The 27,692-nt window shown below is 40.6% G+C and overlaps 1 protein-coding gene across 5 annotated transcripts; it reads right to left on the bottom strand.

Moving 5' to 3' along the window:
- Positions 1–1,834: 1,834 nt before the first annotated feature.
- LOC138605002 (high affinity choline transporter 1-like) lies at positions 1,835–20,734 on the bottom strand. Of its 5 annotated transcripts, XM_069677067.1 has the most exons (10): positions 20,391–20,734; positions 15,144–15,988; positions 14,359–14,567; positions 14,041–14,154; positions 13,074–13,229; positions 8,979–9,127; positions 7,183–7,326; positions 6,770–6,923; positions 6,309–6,526; positions 1,835–5,456 (listed from the first exon to the last, which is right to left on the bottom strand). In XM_069677067.1, the coding sequence occupies exons 3-10, from the start codon at positions 14,543–14,545 to the stop codon at positions 4,914–4,916; spliced, it is 1,665 nt and encodes a 554-aa protein (XP_069533168.1). In that variant the 5' UTR covers positions 14,546–14,567; positions 15,144–15,988; positions 20,391–20,734; the 3' UTR covers positions 1,835–4,913. The 5 variants fall into 5 exon arrangements, with proteins under 5 accessions (XP_069533168.1, XP_069533166.1, XP_069533167.1 ...); XM_069677065.1 differs by lacking the exon at positions 15,144–15,988; XM_069677066.1 differs by lacking the exon at positions 20,391–20,734 and having other exon boundaries at positions 15,144–20,380.
- Between the last annotated feature and the right edge of the window lie 6,958 nt (positions 20,735–27,692).

Below are 27,692 nucleotides of genomic sequence, written 5' to 3'. Positions count from 1 at the left end.
AGTTTTGGTATCTGAAGCTATCCAAGTATTTGAGACTGTTTCACAACGCTTTTGCAGAACCGGTTGCACTTTGGTTAGAAAAGGTCTGTGGATTTATTTCTGTGGATCTGTCATGAGCCTGATTATGTATTAATGTACATGTTTATACAAGACAAATGTACTCTCTTTGTGTGTACAGATTTCCACTCCTTTGCTGGGATTAAACAGTAACTCAACCTTGCTTTTCTGTAGTTGGGAACAAAGAGGGCATACAGGTATACTTTACATAAAACATGCTTTCCCCACACTGCCTAAAATCCTGCCCAGATGTGCCTGTTTGGCTTTAACTTGTCATCATAGAATTTCCTCTTTCTTTCTCAGAGGAAATATTAAATCTTTAGGTTCCAAAGTGCATCAGTTGTTTAAGTGGACTTTTATCACTGAACTGGGAGACAGGAAATAATGTGCTGACTTTTATCCAGAGGTGAGCAGTGAATTAACTAGTTCTATGACTGTTCACAAATTGGAACAGTAAAATTTTTTTTATTGGTAGCCTTTAAAGGTTTTTTGACACTTGAAAACTATATGCTTACAAGTCAAGTACGTCAAGTTTGAATTGAGAGCGTTGATATCACTTTTATTTTTGTACAGTAAACATGGAGCTACACACCTAGCTGCCGGCTGGGCTTAGCTAAGCTCATATACTGCAAAGCAGGACACCAATTACATGGCTTTGTCAATGACACCAAAATCTTCTCATCAGCATCTATAAACGCTCACTCAGGAACATCACAGTTTTCCTTCACAAACCCTTTGCACCAAGCCAAGCTAGCTATTTCCTGATATATACTGTTTTTGTGCTAAATGATGCTAACTTCATTCTGGCTCTCATATTTGCAACACAGATGTGGGAGTGGCATAGAACTTCCACCGCAGAACCCATAAGTGTACTGCATCTCTATGCATGCAAACATGTATACGCTAAGTTACACACCTTAGGGGCTTCCATTAGGACAGGGGACAAATAATATCCACAATAATCATTTCTTCTGTGTGCATAAAAACCTTGGACCCCATGAACTTGTTTTAGTAGCCGAATACTTTCTTCAGGAAGGAGAAGGCCTCATGGAGCTCTGTAGCAACATCAGCTTTCTATTTGGCAGGACAGCTAACCGTTAGCATACTGAAATGCGTTGCTTGCTTGCATACACACTGCTCTGTTGGAAAACAGTTTATATTTGGACTTCACATAATAAAATTTCATTTTCAAAAATAGAATTAAATAAAACATATGATCTCTTGGAACTGTTATCTCATGAGGTGCTCTCACACTGCCCAGCTTATGTGAAAGCACAAAAGACAGAGCAGCTTAATCTTTGTTTTTGCTCACTAAACTTTTAATTTTCATATCTAAAGTTTAAACAATAGTCTATAACTGTGCTAAAAGTCCCAGGCACAAGGTGTAATGGAGAGAGGAAACAATAGTTTTCAAGTTTAGGCAACAAAAGCACTCTGGTTAGGGTACGGGAACACTCATGGAGTCAGAAGGTTGGGATTGTCACCAAATGTTTTAAGGAGCTTGACAACAGAATTAGGTAAACACCTTCCATGACTTCTTTAATCACTTGTTCGAAAAAAGTTGAGTTAGATTTTAAGAGGCTACTCTGAAGCAAATAGACTAAAATAGATCCACTAATAACTGTTGACTTGAGAGTACCCCACTCCACAGTGTTTGATTTGAGTATGATGCAGTTCTTCTGGTGATTTTATGTTTTATTCTGCTTTTTAAAAAGCAAGTGAGGAGGGCAGTGTTGCATGACCCATTAAAAAGAGTAAGACAGCAAAGAAGCAGTCGTTTGGTTTCAGCCTTTATTCTGACAGAACATCACCCCATGGGGATTTACATTAATCGATTACAAAGTAGGACCTTGCCAAGTGGCAAGAGAGAACAGCCTTCACAAAAGTTCAGTATACAAACAACACAGTTAATCAAAATCAACATGCATAATAGTATAAAACCACATACATATTAGGGGAAAATGCAACAAAGAACTCATCACCTATTTATATTTTAAAACTACCAACTTCTCAGCACTTTCAAAGAGAATGTCTGAATAACCCAACATGGAAAATAAAACCCTTCTCCTCAAAAAGTGATGAAATAAACAGATGACATATACATGCTCCATCATTAAGGCGTCCCTTCCAATCCTTTACAGCATTGTGGACGACTTTCTGAGGACCACAGACAAGTTTTCTTCCATTAAGTAATGAAAAGAAATGAGACGTTGTCAGGCAGGAGTTTGAGTTTGTTCTACATGGCCATGTCTTTCACTCATCGGCATGTAACATGTTTTTCTTGTGGTGTGTACAAAACACATCTAAATCACTGCTGACACAAAGGAACAGTGATTTAAAAGTGTGGAGGTGAAATAACATTAATGTTCTGCAAAATTGAAGGTGAATTTATTTTTACTTTAACATTGTTAACTTGAGATAAAATACACATTTGTGTTTCTCCTCTAAAACTCACAACGCATAGTGATCAACTTTAATAAAAAACAAAAAGTGTAAATATACAAATCATGATTAGACTGTACAGTACAAGAGTATAATACAGGTAAAAATCACAATAACGCATATAAAAAGATGGATGCATCGTGTCCTGCATGCGTCCTGTTTGAGACACAGTTTCTCCTGTGCTTCCAGTCTTTGGAAAAGGACATTCACACAGTATGCTTTGGATAGAAGTCAAAATATAGGTTAAAGTCTCGCATTCTTAAAGCAAACATTACCGCCGGTTGAGGTATTTGAACAATGACAAGCTTATACACCCATATTACGATGACCAGCGCAGAAGCACTGACAGCGGACAGAAACCAGTTTCCAGTGATATTAAAGGCAACAGTATGGTAGAGAAAGGCTTTCTGACTGTCAGACATTAGCACATTAGCAGGGATCTTTTTTGATGACAAAGTACTTAGTAGGCTCAGTACAATAACATATACACTGAAAAATACAACAGACTGTTCTGTAATCATATCTAATCATGAATAGGTTGCAAAACTGTACTGTTGTGAAACTTTAGTGTACATTCTTAGAGTCTCAGTTGCAAACATTTTCTCCAACTCAAATGAAAAATGATCCCACTGTAAACTACAACTGCAGGAAGTAATGACAGAAAATTAACTCTACAGTACAAAGTCACAGAAAAACTAAACGGAAAATGTCTAACACTGACAGACGGAGAAGAAAATGAGGAACATGTCTTATGTTTTTTCTCTCCGTGCATTTTGTAGAAAACTGCTACATTCAGTTATTTATCATGTGAGTAAACAGCAGCTGTGGGGGTTGGCCTTACAATTCCTGCAGGATGATGGGAGGTAAGGTTTTACAGTTCTGTCTCTCCTTACTGCTATGCATGACAAAAAGGTAATATTAAACAATTACAACAAAATATTGAATTTTTTATAAAACCTGAAATAGTGTCTGTGTGACTCCAATGTTTTTGTTGCCTTTTTTGATTCTCAGTATTGCTTGTGTAATAAAACCACCTGCATTGCACTGAAACCCAAGTCTGAGCAGTCAGACAGGGTGTTCTTAAAACTCTTGATTGTCCTCTCCACACATTCACAGATTCACACTAAGATTCTTCTCTGCAAAAACAGAGAAACATTTTCAGGCTGCTGCAAAACCAAGATTTTTGCTAATATAGAGCTAAGCACTTCGGTGATTAGAAAACAGCAGTCTGTCATTTTGGAATAAGATCACAATGGTTTTTAAGCGATGATTGTATGTATAAGGTATATCTAAGAAGGTAAAAATTGATTATCTATTATTATCTAAGCAAGCTTAGAAGAATCACCGTATAGCAGAGCTTTAAGCAGAAGCGATCGAATCACAAATAAAGGTTAAATTCTGAAATGTCTTTCGCAATGCGTCTAGGAACATAACAGGGCCTGCAAAACTTCTCTGTGTAGCATTTCTTTGTTCTGGTGTGAAAGAGAGCCCTGTCCTGCTGCAAATAGCTGCGAATCATTTACAGAGGTTCACATTGAGAGAGAAGCTAGGTGCACTCACAGTACAGTACAGCATTGTGAGGCACACCTGGGTCAAACTGATAACTTAGTAAAGGATGAAAAAGATGGTTTGGTGCGTTTCAGTTTTTTGAGTGGCTACATAACAAAGCCTGAAGCATTTTCTCCTACAAAAAGTAAATTGGAATAAATAATTACAAACTTGTTTTTGTGAACTGTAAACTATTCATACTATTGGACTTTTGGGTCTTTTTTGCCATAATGTGTTGCCACAGTGTGGTGGTCTTCAGGAGCTGAATTGATGTTGGTCAGAAGGAATCTCAAGGCGGTGTCTCAATTCATCAAAAAGTGGAAAAACTATATCTTTATCAACCTATATTAATGTACATATATATTTCTATTTGAGGAGTATCTAATGATTAAAAGGTATACATTGTTGTATTGTGAACATTTAACTTCAGTTGAATTTATTGAATTTAAATGTCTTAATGGTTGGACTTTCGTCTGGATTCTTTGTGTGGCCTGCTTACATTTTGAAATGGAAAAAAGTCCACTCAAAGTACCCAGATGCAACTGATATTCTTTTCTGGCGATTTGCATGTAATCAATTTCACTAAATAAAATGCTGGCTTTTTGCTAACCAAACCTATCCAAGGAGCCTATTTTCACTGTACTATCTGTAATAGACTTTGCAATAGGCAGCTGTTGAAGTAAGGTGCCAGAGAGCTCGTATCACACTCGGCTAATGTAAATGTCATCAACTCAAATTTACTGTGACACTGCACAGATCATGTACATAATGTCCAGTCTTCGCCGTTTTCCTCTGTGAAGTCCTGCTTAGCAGACAAACATGTCTACTCCATCCAGTGCCCATCTTTTCTCTCTTCACGGGCCTCTTTAGAGGGTGGTGGTGTCCAGTAGCTGCTTTGCCACGGATGATTCTTCCTGTTCAGAGATGGTCCTCTTGTGGTCCGCTGCACCAGGTGTTGGTTTCTGCTTGCGTTTGATCTTGAACACATCCCAACTCTCGGGCAGCAGACCCTTGTTGAAAATGACAGACGCCAGCCATGAGATAATCAGAATGGATGCGAGTGAGATGACCATGATGGCAGTGCGGAATGGGAAATACTGTGTTAGCTTTCCCTCTGCGTCCATCCGGCAGCCTGGGAAATGGATGGCTGGTGGGAGGCCAATGAGGGGCTCACCACTGAGGACCCTCATGATGATTCCCATCAAGTAGCCCACGGAGGCTCCATAGCCGTTGGACACCTTGAAGAAGAGGATGCAAACCAGCTGAGGGAACATGATGGTGTAGGACATGTCGACGCCCACAAGCCAGAAGACCAAGACACTGCTGTCCAGGAAAGTAAGGGCAGTGCCTGCCAGACCCACGACCACCACTGAGATACGGATCACCCACTGCATCTCACGGTCTGACGCCTGAAGGAGAAGAGAGAGAGACAATGAGAAAGACCAAGAGAGTTAAATTTCACTTTAGACCTTGTTATGTAATGTAAGGATCTAAGGATCATCTTGTCGTGAGGCCTCCTGGGCCGAGAGCTCCCCTTACAAAATAAGTACCAGGTTACAGCTCTATAAGAGCCCAACAGTGAACGGGCTAATTATATGGTACATTCCTTGGGGGTGAAATAATGAAATAGATCATTGTTATAAGAGAGCAAACATCATAAACTGAAACAGAGGGCATACTGTACAGTATGGGCAGTATTGTAAAGTCAATAGCTACTTTGTTGCTGCCTCCAGCTTTTCATGCGAGAGTACAGTATAATGACACAGACTCTGGGCTGTAAATGTCTTGTGGCTACCCACACACGACACAAGACTTATTTCCAGCTGATCATTATGCAACTGGAGGCAAAGTTATGATCTCAAAAGAGAGATTTTGGCATTGCATGCTTTTCATGAATTAAAAAGGTCAAATTTAATGACATGAGTTTCTCAGAGCAAATGAAGATACTAAATAACTTTATCATGCAAATTGTCTCTCTGTCCATTCCAACTAAAAAATTCGTTTTGAGCAGGTGACTACATTGATCTTCAAAGCCAAAACACAGTAAATGCAAATTTAGTCCATTTTGAGACATCAATCAGACATTGTTTGATTGACACTGTTTTATCAAAAAATAAGGTGTGCTGTGGCTGTCCTGGCTAAACCTGTATTTCTCAGTTGTTCTGCATTCTGCATTTGTAGTTATTGCTCCTTGTAAATTTAACCCAAAAAATGTGGTTATGGAAATACAGTCCATCTTTGTATGTTTCTCAAATCATCACCTGCTTTCTGATGATGTTCTTGTAGATATTTGAGGAAAACAATGAGGCGGAGGACAGAAGAGCTGAGTCCATGGAGGACATGACAGCAGCAGCCACAGCTCCGATGCCGATGACAGAGATGTAAGGGGGTGTGAGGAACTGCAGGGCGATGGGGAGGATGGAGCCGGCCTGGTCACGCTCATAGGGGGTCGGCAATCCATAGCTGGTTGCGTTCCAGTCTGGGAGGAAGGACAGATGAATATTTGGATGAAGACCAAAGGAATGTTTGAGAGACCAAGGGGAGAAATAATTGAATCAAGCAAGAGACAAAATCTGATAAACAGAACTTAATTCAGTGAAATGATGAGAGAAAATGTACAAACTCTGACTGTTTTAAATGCAGAAGCCCAAAGCATATACAGACTCCAAGCTTAGGAATGCAGAGTTCAGAATTTTCTAGAACTGTAAGTTGGAATGTGTACCTGTTGACGCAGCCACAGCCCCGATCAGCACGGAGGGGATACCGAGCACCAAGCAGAAGGCTGAAGAGGCAAAGCAGGTCACTTGAGCCTGGGTGTAAGATGAGGCTGACAGGATTCTTTGGTAGAACGCCTGGTAGGCCAAACCGCCCAGAGCCTGGCACAAACACACAGTTGAGACATGATGACAGGAATCAGTTTGTGCAGCTACACAGGGGAAGAAGGAGCAATCCTCTCATGACCCTGTTGTTGTTGTTGTGCTTAGTTGTTTGCTACACTAATGAAATCAGCCCATTTAATTTGACCACTGAGTTCCTTTTAATTTAATTGCTGTAATAGCCAGAGTTATGTAAATACCAGATAAGCTGTGTATTAGAGCCCTCTGTGTGTGTGATGACTTCTCCTACTCCACTCACCAGCAGCATGAAGTCGTCAAACCACTTGCCGGCCTCATCAAGCTCCACCGTGCCGACCCAGGGAGCCTGGAAGGTCTCGTTGTAAGCGGTTAGTGAGATGTCCACAGAGTGAGGGTTGGTCAACAGGAAAGGAACACACACCCACTGTATACACAAACACAAGAACACGGTTAATCTGATTATGGGCCCAGGGGAGGAGCTTTCAGTCTGTCACTGGAAATTAGGAATCTGAAACTAGTTGTAGTTTGAGCTAAAGCTCCAGGTTCTGAGGGGTTTTCAACATTTGTTCTCACATCATTTAATAAAAAAACACAACCTCACCATGAGGCCCCTTAAGTAAGGTCTGGAGCTTTTTAATCATATTGCAGGATCATATCAGCTGATGTCGTGTGACCAGTTTTAATAGTCGGACATGAAGATAAAGCGCTTACAACAATAATCATACAATACATTTCTTCATGCTGCTAAAGAAGATCATGTGATATGATTGAAATCTCCTGACCAGCTTTTAAACTGTCCTCGTGGGGAGATTTTAAAGTTAGGAGTTAACTTTTTAGCTCAGTGAGTATTCAGGCTAAGTGTAGTGTATATACCATTCAGGGTTTGGGAGGTTCAGGAGTGACAGCAATATGTAGTCTAAAGGGGCTTGAATGCGCAGTCGTACCAATGCTCTCAGCACAATCAGTCGTTTACAATTTCTTCTCCTCAAGCTGACGAATAGCAAGTATTCGTGAAATATATCTGTAAGTGTAAAAATATGTCTATTGGCTATGAACTTTCTGTTTTGTTATGTAACAGGCTAGCAAGCCTCCTTCCAGACAGTTGGCTAACTGGGGGTTCTCGGTCATATAAGGGAACTTTTTTGAATACATTTTTACTGATGTACAATACGGAGAACATAATGCGACAGGGAGTAAAACGACACCTAACAGGAATAAGAGAAAGTAAAGTGAACTCTCAATACTGACCAGCATGTTCCCAGTTAGCCTCAGTGTTAGCAGTTAGCTATGGAAGTTTAACTACTTGGTCTGTGTAAGCGCTACGTCATTAAGGTGCTAGAAACACATTTTCTTGCAAAGATTTGTCAGTTTATTTTGGAGGAAAGCCATTTGAACACTGAATTATTGGAAACTTCAAATGTATTTTATTGTTCTCAAATAAGCGAATAAATTTGGTTTTAGGTAGGGTTGCCAACTGTCCCTTAAAATATGGAATTGTTCCAAATTTGACAATTAAATGCTGCGTCCCATTTTGAATCAATACGGGACAGGCTTTGTCCTGTATTTCTGAGATGTTTTGAACGCAGCATCATCCCACTCGCATTCTGTGATAGGGTGAGACCATCAGGATCAAAGCCACTCAGAAATGGCCTCTTTAGTAACGTTAGGCTACATTATGATGTCATTTGTTTATTAAGGTTGAGGTTTACAGTCGGATACATGAGCATTTATTTCATACATAAATCAAAATATAACAATGTATGTTATTATGATCAACCAATCTGGAGAATCCTTAAATAGCCTACTAATGGTAGGTAACAGTAGGTATATAAAAAAACTATAAATAAATAGATAGTAATCTACACTCTACCTCTGCTTGACCTCTCTATAGGCTTTTGAAACGTGATCCCTGGGGACTCTTTCATCAACTTATTCCAACTATGTAGTTCTTTGGACACCTCAGTGATCTTCATCATTGAACAGAGGAATGGAGCTAGCGCTCAAAAGGTCCCTGCCCTTCATGTTCAACATGGCTATGTGCACAACTGTGTGCGCAGGTGAAAAGATATTACCTACCAGACTGACAAAGATGAGGATGAGCTGTATGACATCTGTGTAGGCCACAGAGTAGAGCCCACCAAGCAGTGTGTAGATAATGGCCACTACTGAGGAGATGATGATGGAGTAGACATAGGACAGGTCCAGGATCACACTCATAGTTCCACCTGAAACAACACATCACAGCGATGAACATCAGGGGACTGATAGAAACAAATACTGTTATAGCAAGTCATCTAATGTAAAGCAGTTGATTGCTACTCATACATGCAACTGCTTATTGTGATAGTTAAATAGTTTTATTAGTTTCTCAGTCTCTATTTGCTTTAAAATCTTTTCTCTCATACACAGACACGCACATATACATGCATCCACACTTATGTTGTAATCCTAACGATTTTAAAAGAAGCTGCGCAGTGACACTGTCTTGTTAAACTGTTTATATATCTAAATGCATTATTAAGAAGTAAAAAAACCCAAATGAAATGAGACTTTTACAAACAAAAAGCAAAATATAACATTTCTAGCCATATAAGTCACGAGTTAAGTTATACTTAGTCAAGGTTGCTTCGGTTTAAACCTTTAAAAAGCATCCAAGAGCTTAGGTAATGCAACAAACCAACAATAAAAAAACAAACTGATCATGATAAAATTAATACAAACAGAACTGAACAGAAGCACATAACAGAAGCAGCCTATTGATTGTGACTCCAAATAAAACTCTCACCCTCTTGGGTGAATTATCACCCTTTTAGAAGATTGATCTTAAATAAGTGAATTTAACAAAAAAAATCAAGATAAAGGTAAAGAGAAGTGTCTTCAGTAGTGAAGCATGTGTTTAAAATAAATATTTATATATAAGTAAATTTAAACAAATTAATCAAGGAAAGACATCTTGTTACTCAAACAAGGCAAGCAAAACGTCACTACCTTCACCGTCTCTTCTGCCACATTGCCAGGGTCTCCCCAGCCGCAGCCTGCAGCCACACCACAACAATGCCCTTAAACAGAGAAGTGTCAGATCGGCACCATCGATCGCCACTCAACACCCTGCTGACCTTTCACCCTCCCATCGACCCCCCCACCCCCTCCCCCACTCAATCCTGTCTCAACTTTCTCTTCCCCACTAGCTGTGCACCATTCAGACTATGCTTGGCTTTTGCAGTTTAGGCTTTCACCACATGTGTTTTACATTTTTGAAATCTGATCTGTTACCCTGTGAGCTTTTAGCCAGCGTGTCTTAGCTACTTTATTATATAATCTGAAGTAGTTTGTTTTTGCATTTTGATTTAAAGACGGACTAACCAAACACTTCAGAAAACAAGATAGTAGATATCAAAATGATTAACCACCTGTTCACACTTGGCACAAAAAATGCATCTGAGCTCAAAATACAGTTGGGAATAGATTTAGAGGTGTTTAGTGACACAATGTGTATGACCACAATGAACAGGATGTTTAGAAAATACAGCAAAGGAAGCATTTACTGTGATCGGTTCACTTTGCTTTTATGGTAGGTCATATTTAAAACATTTCTGGGTATCTTTGCTGCCTGTTATGTAGTTGTGTAATTCATATTGACTGAAATGTAATCAGGTAAGCAACTGTGGCCACAAGTGGTCAGTGGAGATGCATTTTGATGCCATGTGTGAACTGAAATCCATGTCAACTGGATCTGGATACATTTCCAGATCAAACAGGGTCTTAGTTTGTCCTGTGACTTCTCTTATGGTTGGAACATGATGCAACCTTATCACTGTATATTAAATAATTCTTATTTGAGCTGTTACCAAGATATAGCAATGGATCTCATATTTGTTCTATGCTGAGCTGTGCTGTTCCCCTTCAAGCTAAATTTAGGGAGGGGAAAGGTGGAATGAGATTCAGGGGCCTCTGGGCGTAATGGGCAACACCAGGGATGGACAGAGAGAAGGGGCCGCCCAAATACCCCCATGTTGTTTTTAGATCCATGTCCCACTTTCAAAGCTTGCGCATGTGCGTGCACACACACAGACACACACATAACCTCTCTGTCCTGTCCCTGATTCATTCTCGGAAGAAATTTGACCATGACTGCGTACTGTTGATACCACACAGCTAACTGACAGCACAGTGTGTTTAAATAAGTTAAATAATTTCTGGCAATGAACCACCACCACCATCGCCACCATACACACACACACGCACACACACACCTACACACACGCACGCACACACACACACACACACACACACACACACACACACACACACACACACAGATAAACAGTTTCCCAGCAACAACGCCCCTGTGGTGGGTCAAATGCTCAGTGCATTCTCTGGAGTGTCAAGTGTTTGTGTGTGTGTGTGTGTCTGTGTGTGATACCAAGCACACATCAGGGATGTATTCATAACTGTCCCAGAAACAACGACAGGAGGTTTAACTGAGGAGTGAGGGGTCCCCTGATTCTATATTGGTTTTATAGGTTTGGAGAAAATTGTCCCAGGAACATTCCTGCCTTCCTACCAGTCCTTTTGTGGAGTGTCAGCACAGCATGTGGTGCTACCTTGGTCATTCAAACACAGGGTTCAATGGATTTCATTGGTTCTCTTAAGTTTGTTTAAACACCATCTAACACAGAAATTAAATTGACATGTAATATTTATGCTGCCGGTTAGTCAGTGCCTTGGCACAGATAATTGAAAAGCCTCTAATGACACAACAATCTGATTTGAATCAGAATTGATCACCTTTCACAATCAACAGGCTGCTCGATGTTTAACCCCCTTTTCAAATAACACTGGAAAAGAAAACAGCATTAAAAACACTCAAGAAAACATTATATACACACCCACCGACCAGCACACACATTTTCTCTCAGACACGTTCACACTGCAGAGCACATGCACACGTTCATCCATTATCGAAGCGCATAAACAAATGAACGCACACACATTAGAGAAACAACAGTAAAAGCAATAGCACCAGATGTAGTAGCTTCTATAGAAGCATTACATAACAATGCTAATTATATTACAAAATGGCCATTTTACCTAAGCATAATCTATCAGGCAGCATAAATCTGCACAAATAATGCCTGAATGACCCTTGTTGTTCTTACAATGTTAAGGGTCAAATACTGTCTCATATGTTATTTCAGAAAGCCTCCAAAGACAAGCGTCTAATGCGTCTGGGTGTGAAATGTTTGATTGAAAATTGTAATATGCCTATATGCTTTTCAAACTAGAGCTTGGTGTGGTAAAATATTTAATTATAGGCGATTGGTTTTGCAGGCTAGCATGGTACAGCCCAGCTTGGTTTATTAAGTAGCCTACTGGTAAGTTGCTGACCGTTAGATAAGCAAGACTCCCTTTTCCTACCGTTTTAAGGCTATCTAGCTTTCCTCACACAACAACATCAACTTTGACAGATTTACGACCTCTTAGTCTTGATTTCTGACAAAGGTCTACCTAGCTCCTTTGGTTGGTTGGTTCATGACTTTGTATTGTATTCAGCTGACTTGTTTAAAACCTGATACTATGACTTCATATATACTGCTAGAAAAACAAGGATAATGCATAGTGTCCCGAGCACTTGTAAGTTACTTTTAACCCCACAAAGTAATATAGTTAATGGTGTGCTGGATGCCCCAGCTAATGTAATAATCACAACTGTAATAGTAATTAGACTGCACTTGTGTGAAAGAAGGAGATGGTAAGTGGTCAATTGACTTTCTTTGAATAGTTTTCACTAATATTTTGTTCTGTGTTTTTAGTTTATCTAAAAGAAGTGTGTGGTAAAAAAACCCAGAAACAGCGACAATGAAATGCAATAAAATAAAATGACATTGAACAGTGAATGTAAATAGTTTTGAGAGTGTCACAGGATGTTTATTATACAGCTGTTCTTCTCATGTCATATCAGGTTTTTCCTTTTAACTCTCACCTGCTTCATTGCAGTATAAATAAGACTGAGTTGGTGCCAAAAAAGCACAATCCATCAACACCCAGCTTTTTTTCATTAAAGTGTTTATGCCAATGTGAATCCAGATTTGTTGGTGCCCGCATGATTGCACCAGTATGTGTGTGCTCACATTAAAGTGCCAGACAGTTTTATAGTGTGAAGTAACTTACCCAGGCTGACGAGTGTGCGTGCCACCCACAGGACATCGGCCACTAGTGCGGGAAAGATCAGCGCACTGCTCAGAACGTTCCCATACTTCTGTTGGAAGGGATCCATCATTGTCACATACTTGTTCTCTCTCATAGGCTTGGCAAAGAAAAAGCCACCTGGAGCAGAAGGGAAAGGATTAACATACAATTACAATCTCTCTCTGGAAATGATGAAGCCTTCAGTGTTGAAACATGGCAATATTTCTGTCCGTTAAAAACACAAAGGAGAGGGGAAAAGGTGGAAGAGGATGAGGGAACAAGTGTGTGTGTGAACAACAAGAAAATAAGTGTTCAGTCCAGATAACGCAATAAACACCTTCAGCTGAACTCATGGGTCCACTTTGCCAACAATAGACTTTAACAGAGCGGGGAATGTTAGATTTCCTGATCAGGGAATTTGGTGTTTCCAGTTCCCATTAGTCACACCGCGCAGGCCTTTGCGGCATTGGGGCCTCAGTGTTGATTCTTTCACCTGTTACAATTGTTTACAGAGGAACCACTGAGTTTGTCGTTTTGATGAATTCGGGAGTGGGTGAAGTCTCTGGGTGAACTCATGCTTTTGCACCTGTTGCTTCAAGTTACAATCCTTAACTGATTTCTCATGGCCCTATTTTTAACATGAGCGACACTTTTATTGGTGCGTGGAGTTGGATGAGGGTTGGGGATATAGCAGCAACGTAACAAAACTTGGGAATTGTTTTCGCTGCATTCAAAATCTTTGTCCCTTGGACTGCCAAGTCCATGTCTGTTCTTCTCATTTGTGCCTTCCTAAATATTGTGCAACACAAGGACAACACGCACTTAAGTAATTTCAGAGGCTGGGTTGTATCTAATTACTTTGGCCCAGAATGCATTCAGCTTACATCATTTCTCAAAAAAGAGGGGGGTGTTTATGGTTCAGGGTTTAAAGCTTGGGGCTGCTACTCACCTAAGAAAAAGGTCAGGACATATGGTACAGGCATGAGAGCCCACACTGCACCAAGTGTTGGGTTGTATGTTGCCTCAGCTATACCAAGGATGAAGCCTCCGCCCACCCAAGTAGCTGCAGAGAGACAAACGCATAAACATTAGAAGAAGAATTATGACTCAGATACCTTGCTAACTCATGCATTCCTTCTTTGTATGAACCAAATAATTATTCTTTAAGACACATCACCACTAGACACAATGAAGGAATTTTTTAAGCTGTAAAACATCGTACAGACAATTAGCTGGTGTCTGAATAAAGCCCCTCTGTGTAATTTACCAGTAAGAGTGAAGATGCCAACAAGCAAGTTGATGTTGCGTCCGGCCAGGAGCGTTATCTCCATGCCATCTCCTGAGCACTTCTTCTCCTCTTTTTTGGAGCGCATGGATGCCCAGATTCCCGTACCCAAGATCAGCAGGTAGAATCCCGCCATCACCACCAGACCAGGCACATTAAGAGCCATCATGAACTACTTCTGTGTGTGCTTCCTGTTGAGAGACAGAATAAAAAAACATGAAAATTTGAGTTTATTACAGCTTGAAACAGAACATTTGCAAAATTCTGGTTGCAATAGTTGTTTGAATCACTATAACACAGTTTAAAGTGCACAAACAATCACATCACAATACATATTCTCATTTAACATTTTTAGAACTGCAGGAAAATGGTAGGGTAGGGTAGGAATGTTGACTCAAATTGAATTGTCATCTAAGATGATCCTGACAAACAAAAAAGTATATTCAACATGTGCATGAAGCTAAGCGCAAATGATCAACAATAATCAATAGTAGTGAACAGAAAACAGTAGCATGTATTCAAATTAATGCACAGAAGGAGATGATAAGGTGAAAAAAGGACTTTGTCTTCTTAAAGAAAGAAAGTGTATAAAGAAAAGGCTGCAGTGAAAAAAGAAAGGAGCAGCAGCATCTTAGATGACCTGGCTCTGCTTGCTTGAGAGAAGAGTGATGGGGTGTGTAGAAAAGCTACAGCGGAGAATGAAAACAAGAAGGCAAATGTGTGAGGGATGGGAGGATGAAGAGTCGAAGAGGCAAAAGGGGTCTCACCATAATACTTTGCAGCACTGACAAAGATGGCGGACAGATGTTGTCCCCCGTCTTCAGTGGTTGGGCGGCCCGAGGTTCGACCCCAAACATCGGGAAGTGAACACAACTCAGAGCCAAGTTAGTGCGTACACATGTGTGTCTATGTGTGTGTGGTTACTGTAACTGTGCATTGGATTCTAAAAAAGGTTTCAAAGATGAGAAAAGCCTTTGCATCTATAAAAGAAGCGTTAATCTTTTACTGCTGCTTTGCACCTTATTGCACCCACTTTGCACATTAACATGGCTAACGTTGACTACGCTGTAGCAACGGTGTTAATGCAGTCCAGGAAAAGTGAAGGACTCAAGACGAGATTGCTATCTAAAATATCACAGTAAGGCACATTCTTAGAAAAACGTTATCTTTATTACATACAGAGCTCATTAATTGTAAACAAAGCCATCATTGTCATGGTGGAAAACAAGTCACGGCCCTTGCCCAATGTAGTGAAAAACACATTTGTTATATAAAAGCTATAAAAAAAAAAGAAGAGGTAATGGCTCGAATCATAAAACTCGAGGAACAAAGAATGTGAGTAAATCCACTTTGGAGAATAGGGAGAGGAAAAAAAGGAAGTGTTTGTGAAAGGACTGGTCTGAAAAATATGGGCAGGAGGCAACTGTGTGTGTGTGTGTGTGTGTGTGTGTGTGTGTGTGTGTGTGTGTGTGTGTTTATGCGAGGGCATGGAAGGAATGAGTGAGGGGCAGAGGGGGGGCGGCTCTGCGCCAAAGTCAACAAAAGCCTGAAAAGCTTACTCACGTGGCTCATGTGTTGTCCTGTGTTCTGTGTTTGTGCAATCTGTTGCAGCCTATACATACCAGACATTGCAGAGTTCAAACAGTATCACGTTAGATTAAAGGCTTGATATTTTTCCAGTGGAAGACATATAGGTTCAAAGACAACAAAGAATTGCAGTCTGTATAACATTAAGCTGATGGTACTGTGTCCCATGAAGAATACATAGTAGTAGAGTACAGTCTCTTGGAGAAACTATACATATTTCCACAGTGTTTCACAGCTTATTTTACTCCACTACAACGGAATAAGCCACTCCTAGAATCCACTAGTATTTACCTCTACGAGAACAATTGACAGCTGGAACTATTCCAGGGACTTGTAAAGTTTTTATGGGGTTTCATGCAACTGCAGCCATGGCAGATTTCCCTGTGGGCTGCTGATATTTTTTGTCCTTTCATTAAACAAGAGAACATTATTACGTGAATTGTAAACGGCACGTGTCCCAGTCTCAGGAGTTTCGGAGAAATTTTCCCTTCAGAAATAGTAAAAGTAGCACTTTTGGCTTGCTAACGTGCTAGTTAATTCACTACCATTACTATTACTAGGCTACTATACTATCACAAATATTGAGTCAGCAGTAGCAGTAGGTGTAGATTAGAAGTTTGAATATGTTTGGAGTTGTGTTTCTACCCACCAGATCGATGTTAGTCTCTTATACTCTCCCTTTAGCTTTAAAAAGTAACTTTAGCTTGCCAGCGACTCTGTAGCTTGGTAGCAAGCAAGCTAGCTTAAGTTGGTGTATCCAAGCTTTTTGGTTAAAAACAGATTCCTGTTGTGCGGACAATCAAGTGGGGAAAGAGACTAAACGATACAGTGTGCTGTAAAAGCAAGACTACGAGCTAAAAGAAGCTACAACATGCTAAGGTTTGGTGATGTATTCTGGGTTTGTTACTGAGAGGACTGGAGGCTATTTGTAGGCATTCGAATCTGTTTGAAAAGATAAAACGTGAAAGCTCTCTATTTCTCCCAGATGTTTATCTGTTTGTTAAGGTCTTTTCAGCCAAGCAGGATTTTCACAGTCCAGACTATTTTTGTGACCCCCCCCCCCTTCTTTGAAACACTATGCAAGATATTTCACAGAGCGGAAAGGGGCCTAAAGTCTCTGTGGATATCCATGCCTATTGACCTATTTTGGAGTTGAAAAAAAGAGTTCCCTTCCTTACTATACCCACACCAACGCATACTTTTTTTTGCCTTCTTCTTTTAATAGTTAATGTAATGTGATTAAGGAACTTGTGAGGGATTATGGATCATCTGCCTTTACTCAGTGAGACTATGTTCTCATATTCGCCAACCTCTGATCCAAACACAACACGGGGATGAAACACTATTTCACATTTGGAAAATGTCTCAGTCAGACTTCTTTTACCCTGGCGTAACCTACATTCTCAGGATTTTTGCCGTTACTTAAGATCCGGTTTCAGTACGAGCCAGGGTTTGATCCAAACCAGATCAAGAAATTCTATGAAAGTTAATAGTTTGCTCATGTTTGCTTCAGGCAAAAACTTTCAGTGCAGCAGAGTTAGAGACTCTGACTTTGAGGCAACTGTTGCAAAATACACACAGCTTGAGTCCACTTCATAACCAAAACTATAAATAATTTGGTGGCCACAATCGTTAAAAAAAATTAAAGATTAAAAAAGATTAATGGAAGTAACACCACAAGGTAGAAACAGTAGACAAGAGTTTTAAGAAGCATGAAACAGCCTGGATGTTTTTTACATCTATGTTCATAGCCACCTAACTCTGGAGCCAAGAAATGATATTGCCACAGATATAATTAATAACCCCAAAAGGGTCACAACAAGGTCACAAATATGCTAATTGTCCTTTCAGTGGCCCTGTGAGGCGGATGTGTCTGCTTTAATTATACCTCATGCTGCCAACATTATCACTAAGTTATGCATAGGTTTATCTCAGGCTTTAATAGTCACCTATCATTTCCTACCTTTAAATGCTCTCACACACCCACGCAATAGGGGAAGAATCAATAACATGCCACATTTTTTGTAAATGTCACCTCACCAGTCTGCTTACTCAGCTCCTGGTAACTTTCCATCACAGCTCATGTGTAAATACAATGCAGGCACATCAGCAAATAAAACGTTCACAAGGGTAAGGCCAACATTCTGAAAAATATCTGCACATTGGTACTTAATTAGCATCTCATGCCACATTGAGATGTTGCAAGACGGCAACAGAACAATTATTTTCACCATGACTAAAAAAAGCAATAAGTCTGTTAAACTGTTTCAGTGCAGAGAAAATGTTCATCTTACATCAGGTTTAAAAATGAATCATCAGTGAGGCTTTGTTTCTCTTTGCAAGTCAAAAGAAAACATGCACACCACATGAAAGCAAAGCAAAAAAAAAAAAATTCCCATTCACAAGTTTAGTCACCTGAAACCATCTTAAGTTTGATTGTATTTCCATTACTAGAATAGAATAATATCAGGGCTAAAGCTACAAAAAATGCAAAGCATGTGAGCATCCAAGCTTGAGGAATTCTCCCGCAGTACAAAACGCTTGAATAAATCTTAAGTTGCAGAAGGTATGATGCCTGTTTGACATCATCTAATGATATCTAATGACAGCTCCCTGGAGGCTGAATGTAAGTGCAACCTTTTGCTGCATTCGCCTGACTGATGGCCTCTTTGATCAGATTATCTTTCTCTGTCTCAATATGTCATGCGGTATTCTCTTTCATACAGGTGCGTGTCTTGGCTCGGGCACAGCTACAACACTTTCAACGAATATAACCCCCCCCCCCTTCACACACACACCCACACACACACACACATCTCCTCATCTCTCTGCCTCTCAGTAATTTTCCATTCAGACCGACTCTTCTGACAACTGTGTGTTTGCTGTGTGCCTCTTCGCCATCTCCACGCCCTGCAATTTGGCATGAGGCGAGTCACAGAGCGTTATCTGCTATTAGCTAGTAGCACTGAATTGAGCCTAACTGTTAACCTTCACATGTGTCTAGGCGTCAAGGCTTGCGTATGATGTAGAACCGCAGTGAAATGTTACCTCACTGTGTTCCAGACACCGGCATATTGTCTTTCACAATGAGGGAGAGAGAAGAAAATAAGAGAACCAGCAGAGAGCTCATGAATTAACAACTGTGTGTGTTTGTTTAAACACCCCTCTCTTCAGTCAATATCACTTTTGTGCCTCATGACATTTTGCAGATTATTTTTCCGGAACTGATCCAAGTGTTATCCGGGAACGGTTTGGGGAAAATCATCCATCAAGGCTTTACAAACAGATCAAGAACCATAACAAATATAAGGCTGTCAATGTAAGCATTAACTTATTTACAGCTCGGTGTGTTTGGAAAGGTTCTGAACTAACAAGACTGCTAAGAAAAGTGTAGAAAAATTCCCCCTGGCATTTCAAGTGCCTATACCCACATTATCTATATATTCAAAACTATGTCAAAAGTTACAAGTTACACCATCATATCTTTGTCTCTGCTTTAGAGGACACTAGTGGTGGATAAGAGATACAGAGAAGCCTTGAAATAAAGATGGACAGGCAGGAGCTTAAAAGATTGGATGCGCAACAAAAGGATTGGTCAAAAGGCACATTAAAAAGTGAATCACTTGAGGCCAACTTGAAGTTAATCTCTGCTCACTTTGTTAGTTCGCTTAAGGAGCTGCAAGGAGTAGGTGAGTCAGCCCACAGAGATGATGACTGTGATAAAGAGTTGCAGGTTTCATTTGCATGATTCAAAGCGGAAAGCAGCAAACAGAATGAAAGTGACCAAGTCTGACAGCATTTCTATACCACATGGAGGACTATCTTAAAAAAAAAAATCCAAAAATAATTTTCAAAAAAACTATTATTGACTAGGAAGTTCATAAAAAAAGATGCTAGTTTTGACACATTCAAAATAAAAGACAACAACAGCTCACTGCATCCTGAACCATAACTCTGATATCAGAGATATCATTAAGTCTCAATTAAAAACAGTTTTTCAACACAGTATTTCTTCAAAACAAGATTTATAAAAAAAATATTTTCAATATTCTTTCAAAGACTAATAGTAATACTTAGTGCAGTCTGACCATTGTCTTAGCCTTTATTACTCCTCTTTTCTCAAACAAAGTGCAGTGGAAAATTACAGCTTGTCAAAACCATTGATAGAGGAAAAAAAACGGAAAACAAAGATGGACAGCTGAAGTCACCACAAGAGCCAATTTGGCCCCCCAGCAGTGCCCCAAAGAGCTATTTCTAGGACAGGCGTGCACTCTCACTTAGCACGTCCCAGCCTGACCGAGTTTAAATCACACACATATATTGGCAATGCCCACATGCAGAAACATTTAAGGTAATATTAAGCACATTTAGGATAAAAAACGGAACACAGGAGACATAAGTGAGCATATTCAGTGATCAATACATACCTAGGTTTAACAGTCAGTTCTTAGTGATGGTGTGAGGAGGGAACAGAGGCTACTTTCACGGGACAGAGAACAGGCCAGGTGATTAAATCAGTCCAGGAGGAGAAAGATTCCTGTGACACTCATCCACATTGAAAGTGAAAGAGACTGCTGAGAGATGGAGGGCAACTCAAAATAAAAAAACAAGACAACAGGTGGTTTTCAATCTCTGACACTTGAGAGGCTTGAGGAAAAAAAGTCTTTTAAAAGAAGAGTCTTAACAAGGTGCTCCGCTGGGAAGAGGTTGAGGAATCAGAGTTGTTTAAATGCTCATCAGGCAGGTTCAAAGAGGAAGGATGGAACTCTCTAGAATCAGCACTCTGCCTTCCCCTGGTTTTAAAGCTCACTGGGTGGGAGGGGTCAGAGACGATACAAAGCAGAGGGAAGTTGCCACTACTGCCACCTGATTGGTGACTTCAAGGGTGTCCCTGTCTGCAGCCAATTAGCTGTGTTCAGAATGTTGGGCAGATCCAGTCCTTGTTTAGTTTTGGTCCACATGAAGTTGACTGTAGGGCGGCTCTGGCACTCCAGCAACTCATGATCAGCTCTTTAAACAACTCCCCCTTTCTCTGTCCAACTCTGCCTCTCTCTAACTCATGTGTCTCTCATTCTTTTCATTTTTTCCTCTCTTTAACTTCCTAACTCACTTTTGCCCAGTTGCATAGCTCCTCTCACCAAAACTGTCTACTTACTGCATACACTGAAACACTGACTCACTGCACCTCTCTATCTCTCACCTATCTGCTGTGTTTCACAGTGACTGAACAACCAGCGTCACAGATGCCACAAGAATCCTCACATGCCCGCATATACATGGAGAAAAACATCTCCCTCTCCAGGCTGCCCCTGTTTTTTTTTTTTCAGTTTTATTAGTGTGCTGGTGCGTGAGTGTGGGCGCACACAACTGCCTCCTTGCCTAGGACCTCCACAAAGCTTTCCTTGTTCTGTCCATATGGTTTAGTGTGTCAAGCATTTTGTAAATAACATGAGAAGAGCCAGAGAGAAAGTGTAAGCCGAAGTCGTAGTGAAGAAAGAAGCATGCTTTGGTTAAAAATAGACAGGAAAATAAAAGGGTTATGTTTGTAGAGGAGCTCCCTTCTCAGTGCAACATGATCTAATTTTAAACATGATTTCATGTCTGCCTTGATCTAAAATGCTATAAAGACACCCTTGTTTTGTCCAGGTGAAGCCAAATATCAGGTATTTCTCACACCTGGCCCCAAAGCCAAATATTTCAGGCAGTTTTCACATGTTCTCACTCTGGTGCAGAAAGACAAGCCACTTTCACATTTCAATAAATCTGGCATATGTGTGAATTTCTCCTCCTCCTATAGAAACAGAGCAACGAAAGAGCAACACTCACAGTGCATGTCATCCAGCTTCCCCAGAAACAAAGTGCGTGATAAATGTCGTATGTGCCAATCAAACAAAAACAACTTGACCCATTTTTATTAGCTGGTACAGATCATGCAATCAAAAACCCGCATCCTGTTTAGCAACCTCATCTCCTGTCTGGCAACTACTCTCCCCTTCCTTGAAATACAAAAGTAAAACAGCTTCATCTAAACTTTTTTTCTCCTCTTTCTTTTTCTCAACGTGAATCAACAAAAAGACCAGCTGCGGAGAGCTGCAAGGACGCTGTCTCTTTAAGAGTCCTCTTCCTGTACCAGGAAAAGCTCAGGAACTCTCTGCTTTAGAAGTGTGTGTGTGCGTGTGTGTGTGTGTTTCTATGTGTGGGTAAAAATTTTAGTTCACCATTATACTGCCTTCCAAGCTTTCACCTTTAAACATTTGCAGTTTGTTTTCTTTGCATCTCTGTTCCTGCTGGTTTATCACTTTGCATCTAGTACTTTACATATCTCCAAGGTCTGTCTTTGTGCCCTCCTCTCCCTCTTTCCCTCTCTCTCTTGTACTTACAAACAGGACTGGTTCCTATCAAGTCCAGATGGCTTCCACTTATATTGTCAGAATCACCAACTCTCTGCCACCGTGTATGGACCTATAGTCCCAGCTATAGGGGAAAATGTTTACGTTTCATCCACATATAGTGGGTTTGTAAAGGAATATGATCAGATTGATGATAAAGTAACTCCTATAGCTGTCTGTACATGACACTTACACAGGGCATTTCAACATAAAAATTGTAGGTATAAGAGTGGAATCTAAAGTAACACCTATTTAAATTCATCTAAGTTTTATTATCATTATAAGTATTTGGAAAACCACTTGGTTTTGTTTACAACAAACTAGATGGTCACTGTTTTTTTTAACTATCAGAGTGATACAATACTAACAGACTTGGAAGCAACCTGTTCAGTGCCTTTCCTGTGTTCATATATGAATGTGTCATCTGCATACATCAGTACCTCCACACCATCTAACACAGATGGGAGATGATTGATCTATGCACCACAGACTGTATAAATAATGGACGTAGTCTCAGTGACGTCACCAACTGGTTTCTGAAGAAGCGTTTTGTAGCCCGCTGGGGGTCGCCACATTGGAAAGGCCAGAGCCGGCTAATCCAGAGGCAGGCAAAGAGGCGGAGCGCGACCGAGCTACAGCCTATGGCTGAGGACTATGGGCAGGCCGCATGAATCAGCCAGCTACGGCTATGAAGCTAGGCTATATGCTCCTCAGCGTAGCTAGCGGTTATTAGCCATAGACTGTATAAATAATGAATGAGCTAGTTTGACTTTGCCAGGAGGATATTCTGTCGGTGACTGACTGCAGGTGTTGAGTTATCAGACTCAACACCTGCGGCGAGCCGACACGTAACGGGAAACTTAAAATAACCTGTCTTCTCATCACTGCAGTCCGCTGTAATCTCTCCGGGGAAAAGCCAACAACTCCTGACTCCTATTTACTGGCTGACGGATAATTAAATGTTTGATAAACATTGAATAGGCTAACAAGCAGCTAAAGCAAGCACAGTATACCTGCTACTTAGTGCTAAAAATATTTCAATACATAACACTAACATTTAACTCACCGAAAAGCTGGAGCTCAGACTTCTTGCACAGCTATAAAGTTCCATAAATCCCACAGAGACAGATTATTTTGAATGAAAAAATCCCCAAAGGTCTCACAACACAAACAGGTGAAGTTAAGCTCAGTGTCTGTGTGTCTGTATTGACGTCTAGCAGACAGCCAGCAGGATCCACCTGTCAATCAAGTGATCCGGGCCCCTATGATTTAAGGCTTAATATAATTAAAACGGGTGTGTTATAAAAAAAATTCACCCCCCGTACAGTTATCTTGAACAATAAAATTAGCTATTTATGACAAAACTGTTTTTTGTACCAGGCTGTAAACATGATTATTTCAGCTGTAGAAATTGGCAATTTCCCACCTGCTGTAATGTTATTTCTTGTTTTCTTGAGCCAGCCTCAAGTGGCCACTAAAGGAACTGCAGTTTTTTGCACTTCTGCACTGGCCTCATTTTTCAACACTGGAGGTTGAAGCTTGCTATGCACTCAACAACAACGGCCCTGAGATGGAGCCCTGCGGCATTCCTAAAGCACAGTCTCAGGTTCAGTGGAATGGTTTGCTCTAAGTTGATTCTTTTAATGAATGAATGCTTGCCATGATTCAAGTACCTCTGATAGATGATATAACCTGGAATACTACAAACACATGATTGAGTTGTGGACTGAACAACTTTTCAAAGTCACACAAATAATTAAGGCTAAAGTCTGACTAGCTGAACTAACTGTAATTTTTCAACTAGTTCCATCTTTTAAACAATACTATGTTATTATCATGTTATTTTCAACCAACATCCCTTGAGTTTAACTTCAGGGTCCCACAGCTCTTCTGTGTGATTCACAGTTTGACACATTTTTGTTTTCTGTTTCATGATCACGGCATTAACGATGTGTAAGATGTTTCTGAGAAGGTCAAATGACCAGCGGTTAGAAATCGCCACAGTGTCATCCAGTTTTTGTTAATCATGGAGTTGCCTGGTGCTGTTTTAATGTCAATATGTTCTTCCAGTAGAAATAAAAAAGCACAGATTTAGTAACTGCCATAGGTCCACAGACAATACGGCATTTTGTCTGCATAGATGTTGAGAAGACAGACCATCCACCGAATGACACCGGGAACACACCGGATGCCGAAGCGCTGCGAAGCGCCGCGCAACGAAAATCGCGCACGAGCCGGAGCACTTCCGTTCACACCAGACGCGCATTTCTCCGCGCCGGTCGACAAGCGCCTCTGCTCCTCAGCTGTCGTTTACTCACATTGTTTTTTAATCATGCTCTCTCTCTGTGTTTGCGTGTGTGTTTTGACACCCCGCCCGCACCCCCTATAGCCAGTCCACTTTGTGTCTCTCTCTTTCTTGTGTGTGTGTGTGTGTGCGTGTGCGTGTGTGCCTGTCTGTGTCTGTGTCTATGTCCATGTGTGTGTGTGTGTGTGTGTGTGTGTGTGTGTGTGTGTGTATCTTCATCTCTCTCGCGCTCTGTTTAGATACTGACAAATATATAAAAGCACACAAATATAACATCGCATTTGTCAATCGCGGTGTTTTATTTTGAAAATTGTTTTAATTTTGAAAATTGACCGGATTCTCTCGTTGTTTCATGTGTGACTTCCTGCCAGGATTGACGCGATCGCTCGCGGCTCGCGCAAAAAATAGACCAGGAGCCGAAACGATCGCTGCAGGGCGCGAGCCGGCTGCGGAGGTGCGCGCCGCGGCGCGTCTGGTGTGAACGACACAATCGGTTAACATGGGCGCCGAAAGGAAACGGGCTTCGGCGCAACAATGCCATTCGTCCTTGTTCTGGTTTTTCCTTGATTGGAGGGGGAAGCTGATCCTTTCAAACAATGTCCCGGCAATGAATGATAACATGTGGCATTCCATGGGGCTAAACCCCCTCCGAAAATGGGAGCCCGTGGTCCTGGTCGAGAATTGTAAGGCTGCGAAATACTTTCTCTGAGTGCTCTCATCTGGTGCTCTCCAGCTGAGCAATAAATTCCACGCTGGGACAGTGGAGATGGGCCACACTCTGCTGTGAGGCCCCAGTTGGGACGAACATCCATCTTCTTCCAGGGCCTCCTCCGCCCCCAAGCAGGTTCTAGTGAATAGAACCCAATCAGAACCGCCATGCTAACAATGGTGTTCTGTCCGCTACCACTCCATGTGTGTGTAAATGTCATACAATTGCATAACTGCAAGACAGTTGAAAAGTTCACTAAGACATGTTACACTCACAATAAAGAAACACATACTAATGGTTTTGCATGACAACTGTGTGATAAAAGAAACATATACACACCTACACACATCAAATTAGGGCTGAACAAGTAACCCATCTAAAGTGTAACATGGAACATCATGTTCAATTGCAGTTGGCACATAGTGTCTTTTTTGCATATAATATGACATTGTATTATTGATTTATGGAATTATTTCTTTCACCCAAACAAGCTAAAGCTGTAAACAGACATAGACGACGTGGGAAATCAAAGCCCCAACTGATGAACCTCACCTAAATTAACATATTCCTCCTCCATGTATGTCTCAGGGAAAGGCAGGAAACCTTTTGATAAAGCTTAGCTTAACTTTGTTTATATGTCATGCAGCTAGATATTCTTTGTGCTTGAATTACCGAAGAGCATGGTACAAACATTACAACCGCTCTGTGAATAGTGTCAAGAAGAACACTTGTCTTGAAATGCAAGAAGCTGCAAAAAAAAACATAGCTTGATTACAAAGAAGTTGAGTTATGTGAGCCACGTCTCTACGGCGACTGACTGCTTGACTGCCAGACAATGCAGTAACTTGGGAGTCATATGTCACTTGATAGGCTCTTGCTCTTCAGCAAGGGGGTCTACTGTGCCATCTAGCAGTTACATGAAAGGCTTCTACACAATTGAAAACATTCCTGCACGATTATAGGCAATGCATGGAGCAGGAGCAAATTCACAAAAGGATTAGCACGACTTTTTCGGCTGCTAAACCAGCACAAATAAGACATACACAAACTGTCTAATTCTCAAGTTATACAAAACACACCCCTAACTGCACTGCAGAGTAAATAGTTTCTAGATGCTCCAGCCTGTTTGCATGTATTAAAATAAGCCATTATGCATATATTAAAAAAATTGCACTTTTTATGCGAAAAGCTTCATCGCAAAAAACGTCCAATGCAGTAAAACCAACGTTAATAACGATGCGCAGATTCGTTAGACAGTTTGTTGTCGAGGCAGAGCAGTATTTTCAAGGGGTATCACACCCAGAGTTTAAAGGCCCACATTTTCCAGATGTGTAAAAGTGGGTTTGGAGCCGTTATGTAACACTGGAATGAGAGTGTTAATCTATTTGAAGGAGCTGCTTGTTGCTGGCTCGCCCCAGGGAGAAAGCTAATATTTAGATAGTGATTCTAGTGTTGCAACTGTCGAGTCTTGTCTTCACAATAACCTGGAAAAAAAAAATCTTGCTGTCCCATCCCATCGAAGCTCATATGTGGCAGGAAATTAAGTCTTTTTCAAGCTAGCAGCGCCTTTTCTCAATCAGATGCTGACAAGAGCGATTTACATCCCTTTGAAAAACTTTTTTGTGCTGAAATATTAATTACTGACATCTTTAAGAAGTTGTAGAGAAGAAGTGGACTTTATGGCTGAGAGTTTATGAGTATGAGAATGCTTGAGATGATGAAGGTCCTTTAGAAGGGGGGGGGGGGGCATAAAGTTATCTCTGCTATTTTGAATGATGACGCTTGCCTGGAGTATCAACTTCCAAGACATCATAAGCATGCATGCCATCTATTCTCTTTCCACTGATGCCAGCACTGCACAAGTTGGCTGTTTGACGTACAAGGTGCTCTCCTCTGCTTTTGGAACAAACCTGCAGGGGGACTAAAGCATTCCAAACTATGGAGTCTCAGTTTGAACTGCTGTTCCTTCTCTCCAGTGACACACAGTGCAGCTCCTTTTAACTTGTTGTGGACAGAGTTTTCCAGACCCTATAGAAGAAAGTACTATCCGGAATTAAGTATTATTATATGCACAGTATTAAACATCAAGGTGTAAATTTGTGGTGGATGAGATAAGTAATATTTGATGTTGTAAAATATAATGCTGGGTTTCGTCAATATGTAGTATAAAATATGCTTAAATAATGATTGCTGCATATCCCCAATAAAATAAGAACAATGGGCCTGTTAATTATAACACATTTATTAACATACTGTATTTTTAAACAGTAATTAATCAGAAAGTCAGTAGTGACTTGTGATTTGTGATTTGTCGTGTCTGCGTTGA

This window comes from Semicossyphus pulcher, unplaced genomic scaffold (assembly GCF_022749685.1).
Source record: "Semicossyphus pulcher isolate SPU_LCO1_2020_fin unplaced genomic scaffold, fSemPul1.0.p SCAF_27, whole genome shotgun sequence".
NCBI classification, from domain to species: Eukaryota; Metazoa; Chordata; class Actinopteri; order Labriformes; family Labridae; genus Semicossyphus; species Semicossyphus pulcher.
Note: the sequence above shows the minus strand (reverse complement) of the source record. Positions and strands in the feature narration are given on the sequence as shown.